This window comes from Maniola jurtina, chromosome 3 (genome assembly GCF_905333055.1).
Source record: "Maniola jurtina chromosome 3, ilManJurt1.1, whole genome shotgun sequence".
NCBI classification, from domain to species: domain Eukaryota; kingdom Metazoa; phylum Arthropoda; class Insecta; order Lepidoptera; family Nymphalidae; genus Maniola; species Maniola jurtina.
Window position 1 is genome coordinate 1,592,929 of NC_060031.1, and position 17,959 is coordinate 1,610,887.

General features: G+C 39.2%; 2 protein-coding genes across 2 annotated transcripts in view; one reads left to right on the forward strand and one right to left on the reverse strand.

The window, feature by feature from the left end:
- The first annotated feature begins 1,292 nt into the window (after nt 1–1,292).
- Nucleotides 1,293–3,784, forward strand: LOC123881137 (mediator of RNA polymerase II transcription subunit 19). Its single transcript, XM_045929749.1, has 3 exons — nt 1,293–1,615; nt 1,704–2,078; nt 3,545–3,784. The coding sequence occupies exons 1-3, from the start codon at nt 1,435–1,437 to the stop codon at nt 3,703–3,705; spliced, it is 717 nt and encodes a 238-aa protein (XP_045785705.1). The 5' UTR covers nt 1,293–1,434; the 3' UTR covers nt 3,706–3,784.
- Nucleotides 3,785–10,853: 7,069 nt separating this feature from the next.
- LOC123881151 (dolichyl-diphosphooligosaccharide--protein glycosyltransferase 48 kDa subunit) overlaps nt 10,854–17,959 on the reverse strand; it is a 47,919-nt gene continuing 40,813 nt past the window's right edge. Inside the window, exons 9-15 of the mRNA XM_045929768.1 lie at nt 17,739–17,865; nt 17,145–17,260; nt 16,667–16,813; nt 16,318–16,573; nt 15,905–16,045; nt 15,308–15,495; nt 10,854–13,701 (exon numbers count right to left, since the gene is read on the reverse strand). Coding sequence (XP_045785724.1) covers nt 13,591–13,701; nt 15,308–15,495; nt 15,905–16,045; nt 16,318–16,573; nt 16,667–16,813; nt 17,145–17,260; nt 17,739–17,865 — 1,086 coding nt within the window. The 3' untranslated portion in view covers nt 10,854–13,590. The remainder of the gene's footprint in view (nt 13,702–15,307; nt 15,496–15,904; nt 16,046–16,317; nt 16,574–16,666; nt 16,814–17,144; nt 17,261–17,738; nt 17,866–17,959) is intronic.

Here is a 17,959-nt window from a genome sequence, read left to right on the forward strand (position 1 = left end):
ATTTGCAACTGAAAGCAGTTCGTTTTTGTATTGACTGTCATCTTATTATTAAGTCACATTAGTTTCCAGAAGTTCATTTAGCTATTTACTACTTAGTTATTGTTGTAGGTAACTTCGGTTTTCTTTACAGGAATGAGAGCAAGCTGAGTAGATACCGGCCGGCGTAACTTAAAATTTGAGTTTTGCTTTCGAATCTATCGATCTCTTTGCTGAGACCAAGGTAAGTAATTAGGTACCTACCTAGTATTGTTCAGTTAACAAAACGAATTTGAAATTCCCGCTATTTCCCGTAATTTCCCGTATTCCCGTAATTTTCTTCACTGCGTACCTACCTAGTGCGTTTTTTTTATTCTCTCGTCTGGCTTTACAAAGATAAGCCAATGTCAAGTTTGTAGATATTTTCAAGTTAAGGAAACTATATAAGTAAGGACTTCGTCTGTGCCGGCGCTCGCCGACATACGCACGGCGCCCCTTTAGAGCGCTTCCCAGTTAGTTCCAGCATGGTTCTAGCACCAAAAACGCCAGTGAAACACAAAAACCAGCCACTTTAAACAAAAAAAAAAAAAAAAAAACGTTTCAAAAAGGCACCACACGCGCGCCATGAAACGCTACACAGACAAAGTCCACCTAGTGCGTAGCCTCTCAAACTCAAACAGTCCTGTGTTGCCAGATCGCCCGATATGAGACGATTTTAATCTTTTTAACCCCCGATCCAAAAAGAGGAGTGTTATAAGTTTGACGTGTGTATCTGTCTATCGCATCGTAGCTCTCAAACTAATGAACCGATTTTAATTAGTTTTTTTTGTTTGAAAGGTGGCTTGATGGAGAGTGTTCTTAGTTATAATCAAAGAAAATCGGTTCAGCCGTTTGAAAGTTATCAGCTCTTTTCTAGTTAATGTAACCTTCACTTGTTGGGGTGATATAAATTTTTAATTTACACTTGTATTATAAATTGATTACCTAACAAAATAAGTTATAGCTATTCAAAGACATTTTTAGATCCGTTGGTATATTATTATTTTACATATTGATTTGTTTTTCTTTTTCAGGATCAGCAGTCAATTTATTCAATCAACAATTATTATTACGATTCTTTTTAAGCTTAACTAATGGGACAAGAAAACTGTTTAAATTTTTGTATAATAAAGTGCCATATTAACCTGTGTACCTTATTACTTTTATTTTCCACGAAAAATAAGGAAATGTTACTTTTCTCGTGAAAATGTTACATTTTGAGATGTCTCGTGTTACAATTGACTATCTGCCACTGGCAACACTGCCACAGACAGCAGAATAGTTTTTTATTGCGTTTTTTTAGAGAAGGTTTTGCAAAGGGAAGGGAAAAGGTTTTTGCAATTTTGTTTTAGAATTTTATCATTTTGTTTAGAGAAATTTTGTTTTTAAGTTGGTTTTTAAAGACAATGCAGATGCAAGATGATGTCTGATCAGTTTAGGAAGGTTGAGCCTTATTCTCCGAAGTCCTCACCGCGAGGAGCGAGGTCACCAGTGGTTTCACGGCAGGATTCCTCGGGAACCCTCAAAACTACCATTTCACTCGGCAAGAATCCTTCCATAGTGCATAGTGGACCTTTTTATTTGATGAAAGAACCTCCAGGTGAGACATTATACTTCTCTTGTAATAACAACAAACAGCAATATGTACCTAAACTTTTTTTTAAATTGTGTTTTTATATTATTTTTAGCGGAATGTGAACAAACAGGGGCCACAAACTTGATGGCGTATTATGGTTTAGAGCACTCGTACAGTAAATTTAATGGTAAAAAACTGAAAGAGTCGCTATCATCCTTTTTACCGAACCTCCCTGGTATCCTGGACGGCCCTGGGCAAGAAGACAATAGTACGCTAGGTTCTGTTATAGCCAAGAGGCCGATCGGTGGTAAGGAATTGTTGCCGCTGACAAGTGCACAGCTGGCAGGGTTCCGGTTGCATCCTGGGCCATTGCCTGAACAGTACCGCTATGTCAGCGCCGCTCCACCAAAGAAACACAAGCCCAATAAACACAAGAAACACAAACACAAGGATGGTGCACCCCCTGGTCAGGACACACCTTTACAAGGTATTTATTTTATACTTTGTTATGAAATTGCTCCACTTGTATTACCTCTAAGCTCTAAATTGAATACACAAAATCACAATCTATGTTTGCTTGTAGCTTAGTGGTTGTTTACAATTGGATTTTTATTTTTATTGTATTTGTAGGCGCTTCTAATGATTATTAAGATTGAAACATGATCTAACCACTAGTAAACCTGGATAATAACTAAGCGGATACGTCAGGATAGCAACCTTTAGATTAACCGAGCCTTCGTGGGCGTACTAACGATATTCTTGGACTATCAAGTGATATTGAACTACCCTCGACTACAACCATGATAACTCTCACTTACTGTATGTCACAACTACCAGCGTAACTAGGTAAACCTAACCTAACCTACCTAGACCGGCTTCTCCACCCCTACACCGGTCCCAAACCAACCATCTAACCTAACCACCACAATAACAACTCGTCTAACCAACAGTACCACTTTAGGTAACCACTACTCTAAAACCTACGGCTACAGTACGACACTCACACACCGTATCTACTGAGAAGTGTCCTCGGCAACAACCGGAGGAATAATGCCTCGCTACGCAGTGTGTCTGCTTTTATAGTCCAACGACGACAGTGGGGAGATGACGTAATGCTCAGTGAGGAAAGTGTTGACAGCTAAAAGTCGGTACCGCCGACATATTTATATCAATCAATCAGCCTATTTGCGTTCACTGCTGAACATAGGTGTTCCGAATACCGTGTGGCCATACACAGACCTCTGCATTCCTCATCTACCCACTTCCTGCCACAAAATACAGATTTGCATGTTTTGGTAGATTATAGCAAATCAATCTTATTGTGCTTAGCCTTGATAACCTTGAAGTTAAGACATCCACCTCCTATTCGGGAGGTTGGGATATCTATCTTGGGCACGCAAATCTAACTTTTCAGAGTTATGTGCATTTTAAGGAATTAAATGTCACTTGCTTTAAGCTCTGGCAAGAGTGTATCCCGCGCAGTTCCAAAAGCTGCTAATGATTGAACTGCGCTGTTCTCAGTCTTGCCTGTGCAGTTTTAACTGCCCAGACAAGAACGAGAACTGAGCGTCTAGCCAGAGCATTAAATGTGAAGGAACAAAATCGTGACGAAACTTGCATACCTTCCTGAGAGTTTGCAGTTTGTCCAAAGCCTTTTCATTCTGAGAGGAGACGTGTGCTCAGTAGTGAACCGGCGATGATGAATTAATAGTCACGATAACGTCAATTATCTTACAAATTCGACTATTACAATGAAAGGGTGTACAATGGGTACCTATATTGAATAAATGAAGTGAAAATTTATTTATCTTATTAAATTTATTATATCTTATTAATTAAGTTTAGGACTCCACGAAACGCATGTTTCGTGGAGTCCTAAACTGGGATAGCCCGTATTATAGGGGCCAAATGACTTTGATTTTGAATTATTGAATGTACGATCGTGTGTTACAGACTCCTCAAACCCCGACACATATGAGAAGAAGCACAAAAAGCAGAAGCGCCACGATGACGACAAGGAGCGCAAGAAGCGGAAAAAGGAAAAGAAGCGGAAAAAGCAGAAGCACAGTCCCGAACACGGAGGCCTAACCCCCAACCAACACCCTGTGCCCTAGGGTGCAGCTATAACTTAGTTGTAAGGTAACAGTGGAAATGCATTCGATTTGACACAGTGAGGGAGGTTTTTATTTGAAAAATGAACCATACTTTTGACATGACAGTTGTCAAAATGGCGAGTGAGTTCTCATTTTGTATGCATTATGCATAGAAAATGCATAAAAAATAAATAACACCTTTTATGATTTACTTATGTGCCTTCTTTTATGAACTCATCTATGAAAACTAAACTTTATGAGTAAATGTATAAGTAGTTGATGCCTGCAACTTCCACATTTTGGAAACTACATGGGGACTTTTACCTTAGTTACTTTCACATTTATAATTTGGGTATGGAGTCAGCATAATTTTCTTGGCAGATGCTCTTGACGATTCAGAAGTACTTGTAAAAGTCTAATTGATAAAAAATATTTTGAATTTTAATTTACTCTTATGTTACTACGTTAATTTTTTTAACAACTAAAGGAAAGTTTCAGGATTTTATTAAGTATGTTGAAAAATAAGTTATGTAAGTAATCTTAAATGTACAACACTTGTTTTTTGTAATTGTAAGTTGTAGACGTGTTTCTTAATCCAAGATTGTACAGGCTTTAGGTATTATATTTGGGACAGTATGGGAAAATGTAAAAAAATAAGTATATTTTGTTTAGATTTTTATTTTGTAGAAAGTTCACGCTTGACCAGAAATAAAAAAACTATGTATTTTGTCACAAGAACAGCAATGGTCACCAAAGACAGTTTTCTTGTAAATATATCCTTTGTTTTAAGATTTCCCCATATTATCCCAATCTAACATCGACACAAGTCTAGGAACAAATCATGCGGAATTCCACGAGCGTAAAAATACGTGCGGATTTTTTTCTCCGGCCGCATATCATTATATTATGTCACATTGTAGAGGGTTTCCGCTGTTTTGTCCTTGGTATTGGAAAGAAATGCTCTTAGATTTAAAATACCATACTTTCGTGTCAATAGCTTTGTTTCCTATTTTATATTTAGTTAATATTATTCTAAGCTAGCAAATACTTTAGAAAGATTAGAGATAAGTATTATTTATTTTTATAAACAACGAAGACCTAATGCAGTTTGCACAAGACGACTCCAAAACATTTTGAAGTGCTTTTCTGAGAAAGGTCTCGCGATATTTGCTTTGTGCCAACTGTCATGCCAAAACTATGGCACTTATGTAACTTTAAAATAAGGACTAAAATCGTACTTTTGATATGACAGTTGACACATGAAGTTAAAATGGCGACTGAGTTCACATTTTGTACGCATTATAGTCGCGTTGACTTGACAGTTGACACAAAGCAAATATGGTGAGCCCTTCCATTCTCAAAAGACTTTGAAGATTTTGGCCTACCTAGTAGTCCGCCATTTTTCTTTTTTCCAAAAAAGAGGCCACGCATACAACCTGTACTAATCAATCATCATCATCATCATTATGATAGACCCACTACAGAGCACGGGTCTCCTCTCAGAGTGAGAAGAGTTTTGGCCATAATCTACCACGTTGGCCAAGTGTTGCGAATTGGCAGTTTTCATACACTTTTGAGAACATTATGGAGAACTCTCATGCCGCCGGCCAAGAAGCCGACGCGCCCACCAGAGATGTGCTATGCTACGTTGCTATGGATGCGTTTGATATCCACCAATCATATTCATTGGTGCACATAGCTGAGCACTGGTGGAAACGGATTCAACTAAGATATGTTTTTTATGTGGAAGGATGCGTGCTATGGGCCGTCGCGAGTGGTGTAGCTATGTGCAGGCACGGCAGGATGCGTGAGCGACTCTCCTCACCGCGTCGCTCTCACCGCTTCTCTACTGTCGATACATCGCATAGCTCGAGCTGCGCATCTTTCTCGCGCAGCTACTTTGCGGCGGCGCATCTTCATAGCGTATCCTCCTCGCACATCTACATAGCGTATCGGTGGAAACGGTCGCATATTTTCATAGCGTAGATTTCACATCTTCGTAGCATAGCTGCATAGCACATCTCTGGTGGAAAGGCACCCTTAGGCTATCACCTCTTCCAGACTCAGAATAAACTCACTGTAACATTTCTTGTAAATCGGCAATAATTTTGCAAGAGACTTGATTTTTTTGTAGGAAAGGTGATTTTCTGTTTTGTAATTTTCTTATTACTTTACCATGTACCCTACCTACAGAATATTTTAAAGTTTATGACTAATGTAATTATAGTATTTAATATGGGATACACCACCAAACCTTGAATGTAAATATGAAAACAGAATACCTACAAAATAAAAGTTTTGATAGAACGGTTAATCTGTTTTTCATTGCTCTTAGGGCCTGCGCACACGACGGACTATTGTCCGTGGAGGACACAAATGGGTCACTTAAAACTACATCGCATAACGAACATGATGGACGAGTAGTAGGGCGAAACATCGTAGCAAAAGATGAAAGACTTGTTCCGTGGACAATAGTCCTTAGTCTACGCAGGCCCTTAATCATTTTGTAGCTGTTGGTTTAGCATCTGTGCTGTAGACGCTGTTGTATAATATATATAGCAAGCAAGTCTAGGATTCGATGTCTGTTTAGGTTTTTAGGGTTCCGTACCTCAAAAGGAAAAACGAAACCTTACAGGATCACTTTGCTGTCTGTCCATCTGTCAAGAAAAGCTATAAGGTACTTCCAGTTGATCTAAAATCATGAAATTTGGCAGGTAGGTAAAACGGGTAAAGTGTGAGTCAGACTCGCCCACCATGCAGTGTCTAAGTTTAGAATAATAGATGGGTAGGTAGGTATGGGTAATGTGATAGGATAGATGTGGATATCCAATCAGAGAAGATACCATTAATAGACGCAAATGAAACTCATAATAAATTATCAGAGGGCGAAAATTTATTCAAATTATATCCACATTTTATACATCATAATGTCGGTTTCGCTTCCTATAAAAAGTCTCGTCCTTAGTTAATACAAAGAAATAAATTATTAGTAATGCAGCACCAAAATACATACACCGTACTTACAAAAAATTATAATAATAAATTCCTACTTATATTTATCCGTCTCGGGGTCTAACTGCGCAGAGGTACCTAATGGGAGAAGAATTACAAATGCCAATACTTAACTTGGTAGGTATCACAGAATCCAGAATAGGTAATATACTGACTTGATAGAGGATAAACACTATCCACGGAGAGAAGTTAGTATAGCGCTCTCTGTTACGTAATCCCATACAAATGACAAAGACAAAAACTCAGTGGGCGTCAACTATTTTGAGTGGCCAACCAATCACAAACGAAACTATTGTAATTACTTTTGTAACTACAATATCTAACTGGTGACTAATTTACAATATTACGCACATAGGTTTATTACATACTAGCCGATGCCCGCGACTTCGCCCGCGTGGATTTAGCTTTTTCGAAATCCCGTGGGAACTCTTTGATTTTCCGGGACAAAAAGTAGCCTATGTGCTAATCCAGGATATTATCTATTTTCATTCCCAGCCAAATCCGTCCAGTATTTTTTGCGTGAAGGAGTAACAAATATACATACACACACACACACACACATACAAACTTTCGCCTTTATAATATTAGTGTGAAGTACCCACATACAAGTTTTTAGGCGGGACCTTTGCTCATTGCTCTTCGAACACATTAAAAATCCCCTACCAGTTTCAACTTTCATAAGATGTAAAATAGCCATAGACAGAAATGGCATTTAATTTAGATTTTGTAATCCCTCTCCAGACTCTATGATATTTTACTGTAGTCCATTTTTCCTTAGTTTGCTCAAAAGGCAAACAAATCGTAGAAATCTTCTCGGAGGCGCTTTAGACCTTAATCGGGAGTCAGGTTTTTCACTAGTATCATGATTTAAATACAAAAAAAGTTAGCTGTAGTCAAATACTGCAGCATTTTGCTGAGAGCCCTTTTTGCTTACAGACACAATATTGGTCTTAGTAATTTCTAGTCTTAAGTTTAGTTGATAATTTGTAAGAATTGTATTTTTTTTTTTTGTGATTTTGTTGAGCTGAATAAACTTTTATTTATTTCAATATTGAAATTGAACTAAGTTGTTTGGGCCGCGTATATTCGCCTCTTACGCATTTGACAGGGAAGCTACATGCTAACCTTTTGAGTAAACTAAGGAAAACTTCACACCAACACTCATGGCAGACGGATACATTACAAATGACTGATTTCTTCCTACACCATTTATTATTTATCTATTCATATTTCGAAGCTTATACTTTGTATAATCCATCGCCATAAATGAGGTGGTTAACTTTATTTGATAGCTAACGGTAATAGATATTGACTATGCCTGGACCGGCAGGCGCTATTCATATATGCATGTCTATGTTAGGCTCGGACTACACGAACCGATTTACATACACTCTACTCTTAGGCTAACATCGGGTTCCTATATTGAATCTATAGTTAAGTTCTACTTAGTACTACCACTTTAATAAATTACGCCGATGCACCGAAAATCTTATTTTTGAATGGTGCGAAAATATCTTAGCGAACCATAACGCTATTGGTTGTTACTACTTGCCATGTTATGTCCAGCCTTGTATCAGTTAACCAGCCCTGTGTAGTCCTAGCCTAAGTATTGCTATTGTCAACTGTCTAGCTAATTGTATAGGTGAAGTACCCGCGAAACTCAATCGCTATTTTGTGTCTAACTACCGCCAATCTACACTAATCCTATAAGGCCAGAAACATACTTGCAATTCGCCACGTGTCGTGTTTTGAGACAAAAAACTATATTTTTTAATGACAAGAAACACACTAAACATTGTGATGTAAGGCGTTTTAAATGTTGCCGCTCAAGGGACATACACTTCGCGTGGTGTGTTACAAGTATGTTTTTGCCCTCAAACTATAATACATTTTGGTGCGCCATGGCACTATGCAAACGACTATTCTATTAAATCTAACTATGGCGTTTTCACGTAACTACAGATTGGCTGCGAATTTTATACCTGTCTTAGTTAATTAATATATGAGACCTTTGATAAGAAAACATGTAAATTTTGGCAAATGATAATAATATTTCGTATAATATTTAGGGGGTAATAGAACAAATATTTTTTTTAATTGTAGAAAGTTCAGTACTACAGCACTACGAAAGTTTATATAAAGTGTAGGCAAAAAGCGCCGGAAGATCTTGACAGACACAACAGGTAGACTTCTTTTCTGGAGGTAGGAAACCATGAAAATGCTTCCATCAAAATCTTCCGTGATAAGAATGTATGTAACTAAAGCTTTCTTCAATATGAAATTATCAACTACCCTCCATTCCACAAAATTCACCAGCCTACCACGCCAGCCAAAATAAGTAGTTAAATGAAAGTAGCCTTCAAGAATGACTTCAATAGTTCAAATAGATACAATAAATTCAATATATTGTTTTTGGGGCTGTTCGTTTATAATATACACATTTCTAATAGTTTGTAACACAACTGTGATGCGATGTGATGCAACGCAAACTGGTATAGGGCTTCTATTTCACGATGACCGCTCAGCCTTGGTTGTAGTTGTGAGTGTGTGTATAAGCGTTAATGCATTTGTGTGCGTAAAGTGAACCGCGTCACGGTCGAAACTGAGCGCCACGCACACTATAACAATGTATACGTGGCACTCACACACACAGCCAAACTGTCTTCGTGAAGTAGAACAAATGGGTAAACAATTATCTTAATAAGGACTATTTTTTGTTTAGTTATAAATAAGAAATGATATTTTACAACTAAATTAAGATACAGTCCCTTTTACAATTAAAATCAATGCAGCAGTTAGAAAATTGTAGTATTATAATATGGTAATTAAAAAACGTGGTAACTTGAAGAGACTACATACACGTTATTTAAACATAATAAGGTATAGAGACAATTAACTACATTTGTTGTTGTTGTTAATATAGACCTGTCCATAATAACGGGGTTTGTTTTGCTATTTTGCATACAGCCTCGAAAGATTTATGTAATGAATGCACAGAAAACAAACATCAAAAAGGACGCGAAATTTACACTACATTTTGAGATCTCACTCACCTTTTTTTTTTCTCTCGTCTGGTTTTACACTGATTAGCCAATGTCAAGTTTGTAGTTATTTACAAGTTAGGGAAACTATATGTATAAGTATGGACTTCGTCTGTGCCGGCGCCCGCCGACACACGCGGCGCCCCTTTAGAGCGCTTCCCAGTCAGTTCCACCACCAATAAACACCAGCAGAACACGAAAACTGGCCACTTCTAACAAAAAAAAAAACACTCCAAAAAGGCACAACACGCGCGCCAGCAAACGCCACCACAGACGAAGTCCTCACCATTTTAGCTCTGTGTACGGAACGTAAAGTACGGCTCATTTTCAAATTTAGAACTAAAATCCGCTAAAATCGTACTTTTGACGTGACAGTTGACACGAAGAGCTAAAATGTCGAGTGAGATCTCAAAATGTATGCATCATATCTGTCGGCATCTCTAAAGTAATACCGCTTCAGAGATCGCTACTGGACGTGTACATCTCAACCTATCACATAGCACGCGGTGCAATTTTGAGCAATCGTTTTACACAATTCATTCCTTCTTGACGAAAATTCCTCCCAAGTGCAAAGAACAGTTATAATGCGTAATTTTTTTTAAAAGGAGTCGCCATATTTGCTCTGTGTGGCAACTGTCATGTCAAAAAAAAAAGATCCCGACGAATTGAGAACCACCTCTTTTTTTCGAAGTCGGTTAAAAATACGGCTTAGTACGGTAAGTCGGTTCCGGAAAACCTGCATCAATCATTATTACAATCGCAATCGTTATGACTGGCTGAATTTATGCTATTCTTGTTGCCACAATGAGCGAGCGTCAACCAATCAGAGGTGATTGCGATCGTGGCATTGTAGCTGTCATTATACCGCAATAGAGCCTTAGAAAACATGCGGAAAAGCGTACTTTGACATGACAGTTGACACAGAGCAAATATGGCGAGCCCTTTCTCAAAATTTACGCACTGTAGTTGCATTTTGAATTGTCACACTAGCGATGTTTTGATCCAAAATTGTCAGTATTTGACACGACTAGAGCAAGACAGATATACAAAAACACACACATGTAAAATACACAGACACAAAACACACAATACAGAAAGACGGATAGATACTTTGCAGTCCAAAGTCATACCCGGTTATCCAAAACTTCTACTAGGTTTCATAGTGATTTTTATCGATAAGAAGTATTTCGAACCTGTGCATGGTAGATTCATGCATGCATTTTAATTTTTTTTTTCTAAAGCAGCTTTGAGTTTGAAACAACAATTATTTATCATTGCAATTTTTATACAAAGTGAAATATTATATTTTTCTTCAAACGATTTGTCGCTAGTGTGACCGATGCCCTATGTCGAGGAACTTTTTCAAGTCATCTAACTACAATATATAAAACATTTTAATTTACATATTTTCTGTTTTTTTTTTTTTTTAAGTTGCTTTAATTTCGTGTTGCAAAATCTAAAAAATTATTTAAAATTCAACCATTTTATTTTAATAAATAAATTATATAACTTGTAATCTGGCAAGTTAAAATGGTATATTTTTTTATGATACAAAGCGAAACTTCGGCAAGCTAAAATAAAATTAATACAATAATAAAAACTTATTTGTAGTACCTATACAAAATATTACAAAATAGAACATAAATAGTTAGTTTATAATGCACAAGAAATAATTATTAATTATTATGTTACAAATTAAAATAATCATCAATAGTTAAAATTAAAATGATAAGTGAATAAATTTTATGAAACAACATAAAAAGACACATACAATATACAGACATACATGTAAAAAAATCCATTGATTTGTTTTATTGGGGAATACTCAAAATGCAAGAGAAATTAGTTTTTAAATAGTTTTTCAAAAACTATTTTCTTCTGTCCTATTTCTAATGAGCGATGAACTGCAAAAAGTTTTGAGTTATCGCCAAAAAACATGAGTATTTTCAAAAACTGATGTTTCTACAAAAGAATGTTACGTAAGACCAAACTATAACGAACTAAAACCTTTGGTCCTACATACAATTATTTTTTAAAAACATCAGTTTTCGAAAATTCGCGATATGAATAAACCGTTTTTGATAATTTTACGATCACTATTGTAATAGCTACATGTTTTCACGAAGTTTTTAGTACATAATACACCTAATTTCATACATTTGTGTTTATTAAATAATTTAAAATACCATCAAAATGTCAAAGCAATAAAACATAAATAACAACTAGTCACATACACACACACATGTCAAATATATAAAATTACTAAATATTTATACATCAATTTCATGTCCATCAAATAAAATTTCAATGTTATATTGGTAATCATTATTATTAATAAATTATGTACAAATAAAAAAATTGTCAATAACTGTAAATCATAGAGAAGTAAGTAATAATTATTAAATTCCATTTATTTTTATTTAAAATAATAATTGTTAAAACTCATTAATTATATCGTTAATCGAATCGCAATTTCGATCGCATCGGAAAATATAATACAACTTTTTACTATACAAACAAAATGTTAAAACAGACTAAAATATTTACTCAGTCATATTTTTAAAATGTGTCCTAAATAAAATTGTGATTTTTATTAAAGGTGGAATCATACTATACTTTTATCATTACGTATCCATCGCGTTATGGTACAGCTCTACTATCGGGACTCGGCATATAATACGGTTTCGGGTTTTTACGATAGTTTGGTATTCGTCAAACCAACTGGCCACACTATTTGGGGATATAGTAAATGTTTTGTTTGGCGCCATTCTGTGACAACAAAATATTATAGTCCTCCCTGTGGTGTTCGGATGTGTTATATCCCGGAAGGACAAAGAATTCGCCTGAACTTTTTAATAAACCTATATTCGCGCCAACCATTCGAGTAAGCGTGACACACAGTTCGCGATATCACAAACCATTAGCAAATAAATCCCGGTAGTAGAGTCGGACCATAACCGACGTCACTGAACCATTATCTAAACTAGAAAAAAACTAGTGCATGCAACCTTTACTCGCGGCTGAAGTAAAACTAAGCGCGCACAGCTTCCATAAAGCAGCTGTTCTGTTTGGCGGCCATTTTAAATACGGCATACGTTTCACCGTCATATTACGGCAGCTATTTTGCTATGAAAGTTTGTTTATAATGTGATTCTGGCTGTTAGAAAATACTACATTGTTCACGAAAACGCATCGCCTAAAGCTACTATTATATGTGTCAAGTTTCGTACCGATAATGAGTGAACAGCAAAATTATTACCTCATTCGAAATTTCACGCGCAAATGCTATTTAAAAATGCATTTTTACTCCGTTATTAATGAGTTTTTGACAGTTCAAAATGGCGGAAATTGAGTGTGAAGTTCGAAGGTGTGTCTAGTATCAGAATTCTTTAAAAAAAAGACACTATTACTAATCAGTTCTATTCCTAAACGGGGTTATTTTTCTAAATTCTCGATATGAAGCCAAGCCTTATTACATTGTATATTATGTTGGCTCGTATAATATATTGGGCTTGCAAACTGCGATACGTAATATAGTAAATTCCTATGCCCTTATATGACTTGTAAAGCGCATCACGCGACGTTCGTACTTCGGCTAATGTATATGTTGCTATGCTGTTTCACGCGACGTCGCCCGGCGTCGGAGGCTAGTATGCATCTTGCGTAGCGCTTCACGCGACGTCGCTCGGCGTCGGAGGGTAATATGCATCTTGTATAGCGACACACGCGACATCGCCCGGTGTCGGAGGCTCGAATGCATTTTGCATAGCACTTCACGCGACGTCGGTTGGCGTTGAAGGCTCATATATATATCGTGTAGCGCTTCACGCGACGTCGCTCGGCGTGAGGCGGGTCACAGGTCCTTGAGCAGTGCAGACTTGGCGTTCTTGAGTTTGTCGAGGCGCTTGGTGAGGTGGCTGTTCTCTGTCTCCAGCTCCTCCACCCGGTTGAGAGCTTCCCTCGCCTGTGGGATACAGAGTTACTTATTATTACTTTTATAAGGAAAACACACTTAGTCTCTCCTTTCACCAAAGGTTGCCCGGTGGAGATTGCTTTAAGCAATAAGGCCGCCTTGCAACAATTGTTTTTAGAAAAAACCAAGACAAAACAAAGAAACTTTTATAGTTTCTGTTTTGTCTTGGTTTTTTACCAAGACAAAACAAAGAAACTATAAATATTTTTTGTTTATCAAGACAAAACAAAGAAACTATAAAAGTTTCTTTGTTTTGTCTTGGTTTTTTCTTGTTTTATCTGCAATAAAGTCTTCTATTATCTATTTCTTAACGCTACCGTAATAGTTAACGTAAACATCTGGATAATCTGCAGGTTTGATAGTCAAAGAACGATTTTTGACGTAAAGTGGCACATTTCTATAATTATGCATTTTTTTTCTATCGTAAGATAGAAGATATAACGCTAGAAGACAATGATCCCTTATGAAATTAAAAAGAATCTGCACTCTACGCATAATAACAGTTGCAATCTAATAATATTAGATACAGTTTTTAGTACACTCAAATAGGTTTACAGATGGAATGGGTATTTTTCAGTGGATAACGATTTCGTCGAGAAATTCTATACACATTAGTGGTCGTTACATTCAGTTAAATGTTAGGACAATAATGTTCAAACTCAAATGTCAGGAACTACATTATTATTAAAAACCTTGATTTTTAGCTAAATGTGATAAAATCTGTGGAAAAACACGCCAGAGTCACTCTGAGTACGTACAATTACTGTACCGTTAGCTATCGCCATTGTTTATCACTGCCCAAAAATCAACCACTTCCTGGAAAGTGAAATATATCTTAGGGTAGGCTCGTACTGTGATATTTTACTCGCACTATTGTATAGCATGAGGAAATTGTATGAAGCCGTTCGCGCGTATTTTTTTGCGATGTGTGCGTTTCATATATTTTACAAATCTTAAGTTATAACACCACATAAGTCAAAATTAACAACTATTGTAAAAGATTCATCTTTTTCTTATTTCAATCTTTTTTGTACCCTTACTCGAGCAAATAAACTAAGTATCTTTTTAGGAGAATAGTGGTAGGTGCTACACTGGCGCGGCCGGCGCGGCGTCTGCGTCAGGTAAGCGCGACCAGCGGGTGAGACGTACAAACCGTTCAGTATAACCGTCGTGTTAGTAGTTTAATAAATAATTTAATATATGTAATGATTGTTTCAAAATATGACCTGCTGCAGCTCATAATGCAAGGGAAAATAAAGGGCAGGCGTAGACCTGACCGTAGACGAACATCCTGGCTTAAAAACCTTCGCCAGTTGTTTAACATGAGTACAAGGTCACTGTTTAGAGCAGCGGTGAACAAAATACAGTTAGCCTTAATGATTGCCAACCTCCGATAGGAGATGGCACTAGAAGAAGAAGAAGAATGATTGTTTAGTAGATAGCTTAGAGATAAGATAGCTTAGAGTACACTGTCGCATTAGGACTCCCTGTAAAAAATGCAATGGTGCCAACATGATGGCAAGGGACAAGTTATAATGAACGGTCTGCACGTGTTCGCGCGTTAAAATGGTCTGCACGTCGTTGATGAGCTACTCACCTCTCTCTGCAACTTCCTCCGCTCCTGCTTCAGCATCTCCTCGTGCTCGTCCTGGTGGTCCTGCCGCGCGCGCAGCCGCGCCACCTGCGCCTCGAGCCGCGCCACGGCCGCCGCCTGCAGCGCCGCCTCCGCCTCGGCGCGGGCCGCGCGGCCCTTCGCCTCGCCGGCAGACTTGCGGAGCGCCTCCACTGTGGAATCACATCATTTTCTGCTTTAACACAAACCACCTATTTAACAAGCTTCACAATAGGCAATAGCGGACTGAAGGTTGGGCTGAAGGGGGGTCTAAAGCGCATTCAATTCTTGAGAAATTCTCAGTAATCAAACCCTCACCCCGACAGAAATATTTTCATTAAGTAGGGCCCAGTTTTTAGTTGGAGGGCCAAAAATATGGTTAGTAAGAAACTCCTCAACCTTGATAATGCTAGAGTCATAGGGATCATAGGGTTGATGATGGAATAACATTGTGACAATAACGAAGCGTGACAACAGGAAGATCTTCCTCCGAGGAGATGTCTCTGCTTGGGACGCCAGCTGATTCGACCGTTGTATCTAGAGAAAACTACGTAGTTTTCTCTAGATGCGCGTTGTACTCACACTCAGTGTCGTGGTCGCGGTCCAGATGCGAGGCGACGCCGTTCTGGCGCGCCGCGCGCTCGTCGTTCAGCTGTAGCTTCAGTTTGCGCACCTCGCTCTCCAGCGCCGCCTTCGCGCCCACCAGCCTCTCCAGCCGCACGTCTGTATCAGATCATAAGTCAGATCGTTATTTAAGAAAAACCGTCATCTAGAAGTTTCCAGCGGAAATTCGTCTTACAGCAAGCATGGTAGCCTGCCGAAGGACTCTCCGAGCCACACGGGTTGAAACATGCAAGTATCCTTCGCGCCTCGTCACGAGCAGAGCCCTTTTAAAAAAGAACACCCCGAACGGATCTGGAACTAATCGGGCGGGCATACTGCGACTAATAATACCGTAAGATCTTATCCTTTAGAGAACTGCTAACAAAACGTACCTAAGGTCCCCTCGCCCGCCTCGTTCAGCAGCTGCTCCGACTCGCGCGACACGAGCGCCAGCGGTGGCACGCTGCCGCACGCCGCGCCCGCGTCGGCGTCGGGCGCGCTGGCCGCCTCCACGAAGGCGCGGCCGGCCGCCGCCGCCGCCGCGTCGCGCGCGCGCACCGCATCCCGCGCCAGCGCCACCTCGCGCTCCAGCGCCGCGTGCTCCCGCTTCAGCCGCTCGTAGCACGAGCACTTCTCTCTGTGTTCCCGCTGGAACCACGTGTTGCAAAGTTTTAGTAAAGTTTTAAGGCAGATAAAGCTAACTCTTGATTATTTTTGATTGCAAGAGTTAAGATTAGTCACCTGTAACTGCGCGTATTCCTCCTGCAGCTCCTCTATTCTGTCCTTGAGCAGTTCGAGCTGGTAGCCGAGCGCCGCCTTGTCGTTGTCCAGCTGGGCGTTCAGGATCATCGCCTTGCGGAACTTCTCCTCCACTTCTTTAAGCTCATGCTGGAAATTAACGCACATTGTTTATTGCCACAATCAGACCTGCTGGGAGAGAAAATGATCAGAACAGCAACAAGCCTTTATAGGTTTCGAATTGTAGAGGCCAGGAAAAACTCTCGACTAGAACTTTCAGTGAAGGAGGAAGAATTTCCGGCCCAATAAAATTGGCCCTATAGTTTCAGGTTGCGAGGATAAAGATCGCATAGACGCGTGGAAGCGTTAAGGATGTAGCTAAAACTGCTTAGGATAGCGCAATACTACAAACACCCTCTGCCTCACTGGGGAAAAGGTCAGCCCTTTAAGGATAATATCTGCACTCTGCAGTATAAATTACCCTGAGGTCTTTGATGCTAAGCACGTCGTCCGAGTCCTCTGAGCTGCGTCGCGGGGAGTGCATCGCGCTGGGGCTCAGCGCCGCCAACCGCCCGCCGGGGCGCCGCCCCACTGTCTCTGGAAGCGAACACAACTACAGTTAGGCAGGGATATATAGGTACATTATACACGTATAAAACATGACGATGGGATGTCTGCCTTCTATTCGGAAGGTTCGGGGTTCGATCAAAGTTCCGAAAAATTTAAGGGGCGTGCGGCGGAGTTATGTGTAACATCACTTGATTTACCGGTGAACGAAAACATCGTGCGAAAATCCGCAATATGCCTGAGAGTTCTTCATAATGCTGTCTTCAATTAGAATAAGAAGTTATTTTGCATGCCACTCCATGGCAGATTGTAGTTACTGTACCCATAAGCATAACATCTATTGTACTCCTCAATCAATGCAAATAAATGAAATGAATGAATGAAATGAAATGAAAGGTGTGTGAACACTGCAATAGGAGTGTGGCCAAAGCCCTTCTCATTTCGGGAGGAGACCTGTGCTCAGAAGTGGGTCAGCGATGGTTTGACCATGAGCTAAAGGCGTGTTTACCTGAGTACATGTCATAGGCTTTGTCGGCATGGTCCTCCTGCTCACGCTGCTGCCGCTCCAGCTCGCGCATGCGGATGTCGCGCGCCTCCGCACGCGCCGCGCGCCGCGCCGCCAGACGCTGCTCCGCCTGTGAGGGACACCTTCATTACTCATCATCATCATCGTATATAACTATGGGCCTCATAAGAAAGCTCAGAATCACTCAGCGGACGATACAAAGA